The sequence below is a fragment of the Myotis daubentonii genome, chromosome 8 (assembly GCF_963259705.1).
Source record: "Myotis daubentonii chromosome 8, mMyoDau2.1, whole genome shotgun sequence".
Taxonomy (NCBI): domain Eukaryota; kingdom Metazoa; phylum Chordata; class Mammalia; order Chiroptera; family Vespertilionidae; genus Myotis; species Myotis daubentonii.
Window position 1 is genome coordinate 11,528,648 of NC_081847.1, and position 14,979 is coordinate 11,543,626.

Here is a 14,979-nt window from a genome sequence, read left to right on the forward strand (position 1 = left end):
GTAAGACTAAAACAACCACCCCTTCGGTATTTTAAGTGACCTTGGTCCATGATGGAATAGCTTCGTGTAATCTGATGGTGGTGTTGACTCCTGCTGTATCTGGGGATTGAGCCCCGGCAGTGGCTTCTGTGGGGAGTGACTCCAGGTGCGGTGGCACAAAGGATGAGTAGTCGGAGTCCTTGCTGTTTGCAGAAGAGACACAAGGGCCTTGCGTGCATCCTGTTAACGTTGGCTCTGTTTCCCTGGCCAGTTTGCGTGTGAACCTGGACATGGGCAAGATCGTGTACAGCTGGGTGATTCGAAGGGATTCGAAAATCCCGGGCACAGTGGTTCGCTCCAGCACGATCCCCGAGCAGCTGGGGAGGATCTCTTACCTGCTCACGGACAAGACAGGTGAGCCTCCTGCCCAGGGTGCAGGTGAGAGAGGTGCCCGGAGCCTCCTGCTGCTCTTGATTTCCTTCATCTTCTGATGAAGACTGAGTATTTGTGATGGGATGATGATAATAGCAACAGAGCTCTACACATACTTCTTAAGTTTTGGGTGTTTCCATGTTTATATGTAGTTAGTCATTCCTCATCCGAACCTTGTATTTTTGCAGGTGAACAAATGAAACCCAAGTTAAGTGACTTGTCAGAGCACATGGGGGCGGAAGTAGGCTTTGAGCCCAGGCAGTCTGACTTGGTTGTCCTGGCCTCGTAACCACACCCCAGATTCCTGCTCTGCTGTTCAATGTCCTAGTGGTGAAGAGCGAGGGCTGGGAGAGGGGAGATGTGGGTTTAAGCTTCCTCTCTACCTCTTAGTGCCCACGGGATGAAAGGGAATCTGTTGCAGAGGTCGGAGTGGCTCACTCCGTCAGAGAAACTGGGTTTGGGGGAGGAGAGGAGCCGGGGAAGTCCCGGAGGTGTCAGCATCAGGACCCCTGGGTCGCCTCTGTAGGGTCTGCCACTGGGTGGCCGGACTCCACTCCTCTTCCGCCCACGCCTCTGCCTGCTCACGGTTTAGGCGCCTTCAGAATAGAATCTGATTGGACTGGTGTACGTCATGTGCCACCCTCTTGGCCAGTGAAGTGAGACAGGCACGCTGATCGGCACTCCCTGTGGACCATCCCAGGAAACGAGGGGGGTGGTTTCCCTGTGGAAACCTTGGATGCCATTTTCAAAAGGAAGGGAGTTGGATTCCAGGCCAGCAAAGCAGCATGGCGAAAGCAGGGGCGGAGCTAAGACCAGTGTATGACGTGTAGTAAACACTCAAAAACAGCAGCTGTCACTACTGCTCGGACTGATAAAAGCTCCCGGATGTCGGACCAGTTACTCGTTTGCCTGTGTTTCAGGAACTCTTACCCAGAATGAGATGGTTTTCAAGCGGCTCCATCTGGGCACAGTGGCCTACGGCCTCGACTCCATGGACGAAGTGCAGAGCCACATCTTCAGCATCTACACCCAGGTAACGCTTTCCCTTTCCTTCTTTTTTAAAAAATATATTTTTTATTTATTTCAGAGAGGAAGGGAGAGGGAGAGAGAGAGAGAAACATCAATGATGAGAGAAAATCATTGGTTGGCTGCCTCCTGCAGGCCCCCTACTGGGGATTGAGCAGTAACCCAGGCACATGCCCTTGACCGGAATCGAACCCAGGACTCTTCAGTCTGCAGGCCGACGGTCTATTCACTGAGCCAAACCAGCGTCGCTTTACCTTCCGATACCCCGATCGGTTCTTTACGTGGATGAACACCTATGTTGAGATGTGACTCTTAATGCCGAGTGACTCACCCTGTGCTGTGCGGCTCCCTCTGGGGGACGGAGACTCCGTCCGGAGGGTTCACTGTGTGGATTGTCACGCTTGCTGGTGTCGGGCTGAGCACCCCCTGGCCCCTTCTCAGCCATGCGGGCCTGCCGGTGACTGTATGAGCCAGCCTCATGGTCATGGTGTGACCCCCGCCCGTTTTGGGTACTTTAAGAGCCCGTGGAACTTACAGAAGCCATACCTTCTCAGTTATCTGTGCAGTTCAGCTTTTATGGTCCGTTTTTGGTTTAGTGCAGATAACACTCTTTGGAAAGTGTTGAAAGTCAGAAAACAACATTTCTGACCTTGTACTTTAACTCCTAACCCTTCCTTAGGAGAAGCTCAAAAATGGATTTGTCCATATCCTGGCCTTGGGTTTGAAATAGCCAAGTGTTGAAGGGTTATCATCTCGAGGTTGGTGTGAGCTCAGAATTATAGTACCCGCCCCCCCCTCCGCCCCCAACCCCCTCCCCCGCCCCTCTCCCTCCTTGCCAATGTGCATGTTCGTCCTTCTCTCATGACATCTAAAAATCCTGCAGTAAACGCATGAATACTTCGTGGTGAGAGGTATGAAGGCTTTCCCGTGTCTTCTTTTTCACAGCTTTATTGAGGCATACCTTGCATGCCGTAAAACTCAGCTCGATGTTAATGTGCTATACGATTCTTTTTTAGTCAGTTACTGAGTTATGGACCCATGAGCACCCGCGAAAGATTCCCTGGAGCCCAGGCCATCATTCCCCTGACCTTTAGAGTTATGACTAGGGCTTTGTAACAGTGTTTTGTAAAGCACGGTGTTTGGAACGCCGGGGTCAGGTCACGTGGGACCGTCAGAATCTCTAGACCCACTCTCAGCAGGGGGACCAGGTGGTTCCAAACTGCAGCAGTTTGAGAACCTGTGCCATGAACTCGAGCATATGTGTGTGTGTGTGTGTGTGTGTGTGTGTGTGTGTGTGTGTATGCCTGGAACCTCTTGCATTCTTTAGGTGTGGGGGGCCCAAACATCTCTGTTTCTTAAAATTATTAAAGTGTTTACTGGTTATTTTGAGAAGCATTTCTGGTTAAGAACCACTGTTAGAATAACACTACCCAACTTCCTGTTTTCACTCCTGTCAGTGAGTCTCATAATTTTAATGGTTTTAAAATAGGGCCAGGACAACGAGGGTAAGAAGAGTGGGGTATGCACCTTGAGAGCAAAGCTTAATGGGTGCACCCCCCCCCCCCAAGCCTCAGTAATCAAAATTCATGGGAAAATCCACGATGAACAGTACCGACATTTTAAATGGACGGGACCCAGCCTGCGCAGTTAGGTGTCTGCCACTCCCTGGCCCTGGCTTCCTCGTGTCGACGGGCTAGGGTGGTTTTCAGCCGCGGGAATGCACATTGCGCTGGATAAGGCTGCGTTGTGAGGGCCGTCCTGTGTTTCGTTCTAGGATTTTAGCAGCGTCTCTGCCCTCTACCATCAGGTTGTCTGTAGTACACGTTCCCTCCTCTGCCCCCGGTGGTGACAACCCCAATATCTCTAGAGATTGCCAGATGGTAGCCCAAATCACCCCAGTTGAGAACCTCTGTGCTGTCTGGGGTTCGATGTCACAGAATTGAAATGTGCTGCCTTTGCCGTGCTCTAAGATGTCTGCAGTTCAACAGTGAACGCTGTACTTACTCACTCACCGCCAATCAGCCTGTAACTCCGTGGGTCATTTGGAAGTAGCAGCCCCGAGCCTGCCTCTGTGGGGGTGCCCTTTGAGGCTGAGGCGTGACCAGCTTTGGGCTTTACTCAGGGAGTGAGGTGGGACAATCGAAGCAGGAGTTCCTTCTCCTCAATCGTGTGATTTTACCTACTGCCACCCATCCACACTGTCCGTTAACATTACGAACGCCCGTGAGGTGGTGGTGAAGTTTTAATTGCATTTAGAAAGAACACTTATGTCCACGGTGGCTCCGTATTTAATTTTTGTGCTGCTGTTTCCTGTCACACAAACTGGAGTTCTCGTTGGGAAAGGCCCCGCCGTGGGTCAGTAATGAGAAGCAGGGGCCTGTTTCTCACAGATCCTCATGTCTCATTGAGGGCGGGACGGTGTAGGGTGACTCGGAAGCATTGGGTGGTGCGAGGACCCCACCCCAGGGCCCACGTCCGGGGCCTCTGCACATGGAGGTCTTGGTTCCTCTCCCGACTCCTGACCTCGAGGGAGCGGCGTTGGCCTCTCTCTCCCCCCACTAAGAGGACCAGTGGTTCCCCCAGGGCAGCAGGACTGGGAACCTGCCTCTGTGTCCACATCTGTTTTGATTTTCCCCTGGTATTTTTTAAGTAAGAAGAAATGGGTGTAGGTTAAAGGGCCTGTGGGCAGGAGGCTAGAGAGAAACACTGTACAATGTGAAACTCTTCCATATGGGGAATGTGAGGATGTTTGAAGACGGGGCCCAATACTAACACTGGCAGAGCCCCTGGTAATTACCAGGGTCTAAGGATACACGTGGATCACCATTTGGTGCGCGAACGAGCCTTTTACTTGAAAATTAAGAGAATTTCAGAACCAGTGGTTTTGACCCCTCCTCCCTGAGGCACCGTCGTCGCAGGGAAGGGGATACGTGCTAATGTCAGAGAGAAATCAGTGAGCGTGGAGACTTAAACCAGCCGCCTGCTGGTGGGGGCCGGGCACCCTCATCTTCTGATGTGTTGTCAAATGATCCCCTGTCCTGAAAGTGGGGCCCTTGTGGAGACCGGGGCTGCCTGGCTTGTCCCCCATTGGGATGTCAGTGGGAGGGTTTGTCTTCTGGGGGAGACATGAAATCAGGTTGCTTACAGAATCCTAAGGTTTGTGGCGGTCCTTCACGCGGCCTTCCCTTCTAACCCACTGTTACTGACACTTGCCAGCCGAAGCAATGGCTCTGTCAGAGGTCTCGCTCTGGCCCCTCGCGCTCAATCATAATTTGGTCCAGGTGCTGAGGAAGGTGGGCAGCCGCGAGGACGTGCGTCCGTGCCTGGGACGGACATCACAGAACGCAGGGAACCGCCTTCCTGACGGCGCCTGTCCCACAGAGGGAGAGCCGTCCTGTAAACCCACGGGCCTCGGTGTCGTGTTGGAATTAAAAGTCTTTCTCGTCAAAAGCACTCGGCAAATAACGATTCGTTTAAACTGCAGTTCTGATTCATTACTCTAATTATCGTTACCATGCCGTGCCCTCTGGCCTGGAAGTGAAACCCGTGTCCTCTTGACACCAGAGGTTAACAGAGCAGGAAGCCAGGGCGGTGTGCGCGCCTGCATGACAAGAATAATTTAGTAATTGTCTAATTACCCGAGGAGTCCAAAGCCGCTGCTAAAAATAGTATTAAAAAATTAAACGAAAGTCATTTTCTTGTTTCGTGTAGCCCATCTGTTCTCTATTTTGGGCATGTGTTCACAGGCAGAAAACACATTTCACTCTCAGAGACCAGCTTGCTTCTCCTCTGTTGGGCAAAATATGTTTCTAATGGAATGTAGCTTCCAGTACGTCCGCCAGCATCTCAGGCTCCCGGACGCAGCCGTGGAGGCAGGAAGACTATGATAGGCCCATTGTCCAAAACTGTGGTTTAAAATCCGGACCTGATGTGGGTCCGTTTGACATTTCTTTCTTCTTGGAGATGGAAAAAAATTCATGTCAAGTCAGGACCCCCTCCACCACCTTAGGAGCAGTAAATTGTTCATTTGTTCAGCAAGCAGCTCCTGCGTTAGATAGTAGGGATGCAGCAGACAGCTGTCCTCACGGTCGGCCAGGAGAATCACCAGCCAATTGTAGACAGTGGGGACGATAAGCCCCCGGGAAGCATGACTTCCAGTGGGAGGGCAGGCGGGGTAATAGGATTTAGGGCAGCGGTTGCTAACTGGTGGTCCATGAGGTCTGAAAGGTTGGCGACCGCTGAGTTAGGGGGCTCAGAGAAGCCCTCGTTGAGGAGGTAACATTTGAACTTAGACCTCCATGATGAGATGGAGTGAGCCGGCCCTGCAGAGACCCAGGAAGTGGTATTCTGGGCAGAGGGTACAGCAAGTGCACAGGCCCTGTGGCAGGAAGCAGCGTGGCAGTGTTCAAAGAACTGAAGAGGTCAGCGTGGCTGGAGCAGAGTGCATAGGAGGTTGCAGAGATGGGCAGGGGCTAATCAGACGGGCCCCGTGGGCCATGGGAGGGCATCTGAGACATAAACTGTTAACAAGTGATCATTGCCTGGTGGTCTTAATTTTTTAAATTACATTTCAAGGCAATAGAAACCCTTTTTCCAAGGGAGGTCTTCATGGCACCCGATGTGTAATTCAACAGACAGGAATGGGCTGCTTGCCTTGCACTTTGGGGACGCTGAGCGGGTGGCTTGGGATTCCTGCTACTCGGGTGTGGACCCCACTCCCCTACCCCACTCCCTCATTTGTAGGAAGATGAGGCCCAGAGGGCAGATGGGGCTGGCTTAAAGTCGCACAGCTTTCCACAACCCATCCAAGAATAAAGCTCAGGGTGGTTAACCTTTAACACTGTTTTTACCATGTTGCTTGAAGCCACTTTCTCCAAGACTTAATGCATTCAGGAGGCTCAGCCATATGTCGAAAGGTCTGAACAAGAGGGTGGAATAGCTTTTCCACAAGTGAAGGGTCTGAAGTCAGCGTAGCAAGCAAAAGTTGAGCACACATAAAATTAGTCTCTTTTTAAAGAACGTATTTATTTATTTATCTTTAAATTGCTCTTGGAAACCTACCTTAGGTGCAGTGCTAGGTAGTACCAGGTGTTCAGTACGCTCATCTAGGAGTGTCAATCCTGTTACTGTCCCAGGCCCTGCCCCGAGTTACGTGTCACTGATGATCGTTACGCCTGTAGAGCACCAGTCGCCGTTGCTGTCTTTTACGTGAACCCGAAGAGTGTACATTGAAAACAGTGGTTCTGACCCAGGGAGGGGCTTGGTCTCCCTGGGACTTGTGGCAGCATCCGTTGAGACCGCTAGGAGCGAGGTGCTTCTGGGATCGAGAGGTGAGGCTGGAGGTGCAGCTGAACATCCCACAGGCACGGGATGGTCCCAACCACAGACGCGTTTGCCCCGAATGCCAGCAGTGCCGCGGTGGAGAAGCCCTGGTCTGAGCACCAGGACCGCTGGCAGCATGGTGGGACCTCACTCTGTTGGAGGCTCCCCGACACCCCCAAAGGAAGACTGGTTCACACATTAGCAGGCAGAATCACCCACAGTCACTAGATTACTATTTTTCCTATTTATTTTGTGTGGTTTTTGTTGCTGTGCTGAGCGTCAATGACTGGGGCCCTGAAAACCACACGCCATTTATTGCAGTGTCGCCGTAGCTGGCCTGGGAGTTACCGCTAGCCCGCAGTAAGAAACGCCGACTGCACGTGGCTGTACTTACACACGTTGGAGACCTTCTGTGCCTGTGGTCACCTCCTTGTCGTTCCCTCCTCACAGCAATCCCAGGACCCGCCTGCTCAGAAGGGCCCCACCATCACCACCAAAGTCCGGCGGACCATGAGCAGCCGCGTGCACGAGGCCGTGAAGGCCATCGCGCTCTGCCACAACGTGACCCCCGTGTACGAGTCCAACGGCGTGACCGACCAGGCCGAGGCCGAGAAGCAGTATGAAGACTCGTGCCGTGTGTACCAGGCGTCCAGCCCGGACGAGGTAACCCTGGGCCGGTGTGGCTCCCATGGATCCCGCTATCAGGGCAGGCAGGAGCCAGGGAGGGGCAGGGCAGCGAGGCAGGTACCATATTTTTCCATGTATAAGACGCTATTTTTTCTAAAATCGTTAGACTGAAAATCGAGGGGCATCTTATCCATGGAAGTCAGCCGAGGCGGGAGGCCCACGCGTGTGTGTAGCTGCCCATACCTTGTCAAACAGGCTTCCTTCAATCACAAGTCTTACTGTTACTGACATCAGCTTATTGGAGGTGGAGGTGGAGAGTGTGCAGATGCAACAGGACCTTAGCGTTCTGAACCAATAAAGGTGTCAAAAATAAAAAGATAAATACTGGTAAATGATTGTCCTACTCTGCAAAATTCAAACCGAATGTAATCAGCTATGCAAAGAGCATGGAAATGGAGCTGCAGAGAGACAATTTGGACCTCCTTCCACTGAGTATATGATCAGACAGTGGAGAAAACAGGAAGAACAGCTCCTTAAGGTGCCAAATAAAGAGGAAGGCCTTAAGAGGAAAACCAGAAAAATGTTTAAAATACTGATTTCTTAACTTTGGGTTGGGAAAGTGGGGGGCGTCATATACATGGGGGCGTCATCCACGGGAAATACAGTACCTTTCACGTGCATGCAGGACTTGATCTTCCCTAGGGGTAGTCACGGAGTTGAGATGTGTCCTGAGTTAGGAAGGAGCAGGAGGTCTTATTTGTAATTCAGGTGGCTAGCCCAAAAGGGAGACAAGGTCCCACTGAATCCGCATCCCCTTGAAAAACACAACCACCAAAACACAGCTTTATTAAGATAAAACTCACATACCCTACAGCCATTTAACTTGTAGCGGTCAGTGGTTTTTTTAGTGTGTTCATAGAGTTACACAACCATGACCACAATAAACTTTGGAACATTTTCATCACCCCAAAGGAAGTACTCCATGCCATTGCCCCTGTAGACTCCCCCGCCCCCAGCCCTGGCAACCACTAACCTACTTCCTGTCTGTGCAGAATTGCCTTTTCTGGGCATTTCATACAAATGGAAACATACATTATGTGACCTTTTGTGTCTGGTTCTTTCCCTTAGCATACGTTTTCAAGATTCATTCGTGTTGTAGCCTCTCAGAACTTCATGACTTTTATGGATGAATAATATTCAATTGTATGGATAACACTACATTTTGTTTATCCATTCATTGGTTGATGGACATTTAGATTGTATTTTGTGTGTTTGTTTGTTTACTATTATGAATAATGCTGCTATGAACATTTGTGTACAAGTTTTTTTAAGAAAGATTTTTAAATTGATTTTTAGAGGGAGAGGCAGGGAGAGGGAGAGAGAAACATGGATGTGAGAGCGTAACATGGACCGGCATGCCTCCTACACGCTCCCTACTAGGGATTGAGCCTGCAGCCTGGGCATGTACACCGACTGGGAATCGAACTGGTGACCCCTAGGTACACGGGATGACACCCAACCAACTGAACCGCTTGGGCCAGGGCTGTGTACAAGTTTTTGAGTGGACATATCTTTCTCTTGGTGTATGTCTAGGAATGGATTGCTGGGGCACATGTAACTCTATGTTTAACCTTCTGAGGAACTGCCAGATTGTTTTCTAAAGTGGCTGCACCATTTTACATTCCCATCAGCAGGGTGTGAGGGTTCCCGTTTCTCCACATCTTAGCCATCACTTGTCATTGGTCCTTTTGAGTCTGGCCATCTTAGTGAGTATGAAGTGGAATCTCATTGTGGTTTTGATTTGTGTATCTCTGATGGCTAATAATATTGGGCATCTTTCCATGTGCTTACTGGTTATTGGTGCGTCTTCTTTGGAGAAATGTCTGTCCATAGCCTTTGCTCACTACTAATTGTGTTATGTGTCTTTTTACTGTTGAGTTGTAAAAATTGTTTATACATCTCATATAAGTCTTTTGTCAGATTTGTAAATATTTTCTCCCATTCTGAAGGCTTTTAAAAAAATTTATATATATATATATGTATATATATATTCATACATATATATGTGTGTGTGTGTGTATATGTATGTATATATTGTGTGTGTGTGTGTGTATTTATTTCAGAGAGGAAGGGAGAGGGATAGAGAGATAGAAACATCAATGATGAGAGAGAATCACTGATCGGCTGCCTCCTGCACACCCCCTACTGGGGATTGAGCCAGCAACCCAGGCATGTGCCCTTGATCAGAATCGAGGTGAGGAGAAACCAAGATGGCGGCATAGGTTAACGCCGGAGATTGCTGCCTCGAACAACCACTTCAGAGATATAACTAAAGGACAGAACAGACATCATCCAGAACCACAGGAAGGCTGGCTGAGTGGAAATTCTACAACTAGGAGGAAAGAGAATATCATACCCAGACTCAGAGGAGGCGCAGTGCTGAAGTGAAATACTCAGGTGTGGAGTGCGCGCGCGGAGCGGGCTGGCGGCGGAGGGCGCGGTTGTTGTTTTCAATCGGGAGGGAGTTTCAGACTCTGAGCTCCAGATCCGGGCGAGTCTCTGGGGACCCAGACTCAAACGGGAGAAGCGGGACTGTCTGGCTTCGGTCGGAACTCGAAGGCAGCTTTCTCTCCGAGGTTTGCAGCGGTTGCTGGGACTCTGTGAGGCAGAGCCCCTAGGGACGGAACTGAGAGCAGCCATAACTGCTTGCTCCGCCCGCCCTGTAAATCCCCGGGGACCCGCCCCGCCCAAGCCCTGCGCAGAGCCATTTGCCGGATAGCCTCAGGCAAACACTAGATTAGCACCTCCCTAGAGATCCAGCACAGAAGCCCTCCCACTGCAGACACAGCTGACTCTCATAGCCAGTTAGCCTGGAGGTCAAATCACCCCTGGTATTACCGACAACAATCAAGGCTTAACTACAAGACTGCGCACAAAGACCACTAAGGGGTGCACCAAGAAAAGATAAAAAAATGCGGAGACAAAGAAACAGGACGCAAATGTCAGAAATGGAAGATATAGAGCTCAAAACCACACTTTTAAGGTCTCTCAAGAACTGTCTAGAAGCTGCTGATAAACTTAGTAAGGCCCTCGAAAAGATAAATGTAGTGAGATCCTCAAGAAATCTAATGAGACCCTCGATGTTGTGATACAGAATCGAATCTGGTACCCCTCAGTCCACAGGCCAACGCTCTATCCACTGAGCCAAACCAGCTAGGGCTGAAGGCTTTTTCTTGATGGTGTCCTTTGAAACACAAAAGTTTCTAATTTTTAAGAAAATATATATTTTATTGATTTCAGAGAGGAAGAGGGAGAGAGAGATAGAAGCATCAATAGTGAGAGAGATTCATTGATCAGCTGCCTCCTGCATGCCCCTTACTGGTGCTCGAGCCCACAACCTGGGCATGTGCCCTGACCGGAATTGAACCGTGACCTCCTTCCTGGTTCATAGGACAATACTCAACCACTGAGCCACACCAGCCAAAAGTCTAATTTGATGCAGTCCAATAAGCCACACATTTTAAAGTTGCTGTTCATATCAGCATATTCTTTTACTAAGCCCAAAAGGGATTCATTTGATTCCATGTTCAAGAGCGTTACCCCTTTAATGTTTTCTGTAACAGGACCCAATTACTTGCCCTTTTAGGGTGTTGTATGATAGGAACCCCTCTGTGTATGTTTAGGCAGAGGACTTGCCCAGCATAAAACAGTAGCATCATACCCTTTGTAATTCACACACAGGCCTGTGTTTTCCCAATCTGTTAGCATTTTGGTCTTTTCTCCTTCCAGTTTTCTTCTTAAAGAAAACTTGCGTTCTGATTATTAAAGCAATGTTTTTTAGTGTAGAAAATTTGGAAATTCCAGAAGACTGTAAAGAAGAAAGTGGGTCGCCCTAACCGGTTTGGCTCAGTGGATAGAGCGTCGGCCTGCAGACTCAAGGGTCCCAGGTTCGATTCCAGTCAAGGGCATGTACCTTGGTGGCAGGCACATCCCCAGTGGGGAGTGTGCGGGAGGCAGCTGATCAGTGTTTCTCTCTCATTGATGTTTCTGACTCTCTATCCCTCTCCCTTCCTCTCTGTAAAAAATCAATAAAATATATTTAAAAAATAAAAAAAATAAAACATGCAAAACCTGACTATTAAAAAAAAGAAGAAGAAGAAGAAAGTGGGTCAATTGCAATCCCAGCCGTACAGGAGAACAACAGGAACTTTCCTGGAACATGTGGTTGGCATCGGGTCCCATTTGAAGTACGTTCCATGTATTATCTCATTTTTTTGTTTTTTTTGTTCATCCTCACCTGAGGGTATTTTTTCCATTGCTTTTCAGACAGAGTGGAAGGGAGGGAGGGAGGGGGAGAGAGAAAGAGAGAGAAACATCAATGTGAGAGAGACACATTGATTGGTTGCCTCCCACAGGCTCCCTGACCAGGGGTGGGGAGCAAACCCACAAACCAGGTATGTGTGCTTGACCAGGAATCGAACCCACAACCCTTCAGTCTGAGGGCGGATGCTCTAACCACCTACCCTCACCAGCCTGGGCTCAACCATTTTTTTTTTCCAGAAGCCACTAAGAACATTTTGATTGATAGCCTTCCAGTATCATCAACACTAATAAAAGAGAAAAATGGTAATTGGCATACGAGCTACCCTTTTCATTGGCTAATCAGGGCTATATGCAAATTAACTGCCAACAAGATGGCGGCTAATTTGCATATGTAGGCACAATGCAGGGAGGCGAAAGGGAAAGCAGGAAGAAGCCCCCTGCCACTGACAGTGATCAGAAACCCAGGGGGGAGCTAAGAGCTGGGGGGCAGGGCAAAGGCGGCCCTGGGGCCGCCTTTGCCCTGCCCCCCAGCCATGATCAGAGAATCAGGCGCCTTTGCCGCCCTGGCCAGTGATAGCAGGAAGTAGGGGTGGAGCCAGCGATGGGAGCTGGGCACGGTCGAAGCTGGCAGTCCCAGGAGCTAGGGGTCCCTTGCCTGGGCCTAAAGCGAAGCCCATGATCGCGGGGCGCTGCCACTGTGGGTCCCCGCTGCCCGGGCCGGACGCCTAGGCCAGAGGCGTCAGGCCTGGGCAAGGGGCCGATCCTGTGATTGGAGGGTGATGGGGGTCAACGCCTGAGGGCTCCCAGTATGTGAGAGGGGGCAGGCTGGGCTGAGGGACACTCCCCCCCCCCCCCCCGCCCGCCACACACACCCAGTGCACGAATTTCGTGCACCGGGCCCCTAGTGTGTGTGTATGTGTGTATATATATATATATATATATATATATATATATATATATTTTAGTTTATCTTTATTGTTGAAAGTATTACAGATGTCTTTTTTTTTTTCCCATTGACTCCCTCCACCCGGCACCCACCCCTCCCAAGCTATCACCACACTGTTGTCCATGGGCTATGCACATATGTATATAAGTTCCCCAGTTAATTCCCCACCCCCCGCCTTCCCTCTGAAATTCGTCAGTTCCATGGTTCTATGTCTCTGGATCTATTTTGTTCATCAGTTTATTTTGTTCATTAGATTTCACGTGTGAGGGAGAGCATGTGATACTTATCTTTCTCTGACCTTCCAGTGGCTTATATATGTTTTTTCTTAAAACAATGGGAATTCTAATAAGCTATGGTTTTGTATCCTCTTTTTTCATTTAATATTTTATCATGCCTGTTTTCGGTTCTCCTGAATATTATTAAAAAAACAGTTCTTCAGCATTATTGCCTATGTTCTCATAGGACTGGAACTCAGGTTATTTCTGATTTTGGGCAATCATATCTATAAACATTGCAGTGAGCATTGTTACACCCAGTGTTTCTAGAAATGGGGAGGTTGGGTTCATATTTGAGCGCCTGTGATGGGCTAGGTCCGTGGTCGGCGAACTGCGGCTCGCGAGCCACATGCGGCTCTTTGGCCTCTTCAGTGTGGCTCTTCCACAAAATACCACGTGCGGGCGCGTGTACAGTGCGATTGAAACTTCGTGACCCATGCGCAGAAGTCGGTATTTTGTGGAAGAGCCGCATGTGGCTCGCGAGCCGCGGTTTGCCAAGCCGCAGTTTGCCGACCACTGGGCTAGGTGACAGCGTGGGACAGGACTGCAGCCAGGCTCCAAGGAGGCAGCAGGAATGAGGCAGTTGAGCACCCAAGTCTTGGGACTCAGAACAGCCACGTATTCTCGTCCTGCCTCCGTGGTCTGTGACATGGGCCCACGAGACGGGGTGGTGAGGCCCGTGGCAGGCAGCCGGTAAGTCCTGTGGGTCAGGTTGGATGAGTATTTTCAGGCCCGTGATGTAAATTACCAGGAACAGACATTTAAACCGTTTTGCTCTTCCACCAACGTTACCGGGACTCCCAATGGCGGTTTTGTTCGCTGTAAGGAGCAGGGGCTTCCCTGGTAGAGGACGTGTTTAACGGTGCGGACTAGCCTCCGAATGTCAGCGAGCCCTGGTTGGTGGCAGCTGGGAACAGCGCAGAGAGAGCCCTTCCCAAAGCTCAGACGTGGAAGGGCTCCCCGATGGGCCTTTCCCTCTTGTTACTTCTTTCTCTTTCTCTGGGCAAAGGAGTGTGTCCCCAGGAGACTCCTCCTTCCAGCCTGCGTGGTGGTTGCAGAACAGCTGTGAGGCTCGACAAATGACACCTGGACCAGGCTTCCTAAGGGTGAACAGTGTCGCCCGTGGCCGAATTCCCGGATGGGATTGTGTGCTGAACGAGAGGAGAGGAGGGAGAGGAGGGATGGCTGTTGCTGCCGACCTATTGGACGCGGGCCCTGGTCACCACTGCAGGGTGTCCTCGTTGCCTCATCAGGCTTAGTCGGTTTGCTCTCCCTTTCCCGTTTGGGGCGTGAGGACGATCCACTGAATGGTGGGCGAGAGGAGGGACCAGCCTCTTGGTAGTTTGGACTGGGAATGGCAGCGTCCGGTACTTGTGGAATTGGAACACGTTCCAGATGTTGGGGATCTGATCAGTCCACACTCTGCCCCCGAGCTCGAACACTCCAATTGGCTAGAGATGGGTAGGGGTGGGGGGTCTTTACGGGGGTCTTTCATGCCTGCCCCACACCCCTCTGCTCCCACTGAATCCTGAGATAATTTGTTTTAGGGCTGGGCAAGGGTTTTCCCACGAGGGTAAATCTTTCATGGACTGCTCTGTGCTTCTTAGCTCCTTTTTCTTGAGTGAATAATTCTTCATCTCTTCCGTCCATTAATTGCACTGGGATTCAGATTGGTCCTGCTTTTCTAAGATTCTGAATAATGATTGAAAAACAAGTATTTTCTTTGGGCCTTTTGGTATCTTCACAGAGGTCTTGTTGGTAATCCCCCCCCCCCCCCCCCACACACAATGTTATTATTTGTATTGCACCACTGTCCTGTGTTTCTGGTGGAATATGTGAAAATACAGATAAGAAAATAAAGTAAACCACAATCCTACTAACAAAAGCTACAACCACTGTGAGTAGTTTACTGACCAGCCTTCTAGATGATCTCAAAAGCTGTGTGCCGCAAACTACAAATCTGCATGCAAAGACGCACCATGCGATGGAGAGCAGGAGAAATCCCCTCACGGTGAAATCTACTGAAAACTGAGCCGTTTCCGAGTCCCC

The 14,979-nt window shown here is 50.1% G+C and overlaps 1 protein-coding gene across 4 annotated transcripts in view; it reads left to right on the forward strand.

Annotated features, from left to right (window-relative positions):
* Window positions 1–14,979, forward strand: part of ATP9A (ATPase phospholipid transporting 9A (putative)) — a 119,065-nt gene that overhangs the window by 68,174 nt on the left and 35,912 nt on the right. For all 4 annotated transcript variants that reach the window (XM_059705290.1, XM_059705288.1, XM_059705289.1 and 1 more), the window contains exons 12-14: window positions 251–393; window positions 1,332–1,444; window positions 7,210–7,422. In XM_059705290.1, coding sequence (XP_059561273.1) covers window positions 251–393; window positions 1,332–1,444; window positions 7,210–7,422 — 469 coding nt within the window. The remainder of the gene's footprint in view (window positions 1–250; window positions 394–1,331; window positions 1,445–7,209; window positions 7,423–14,979) is intronic.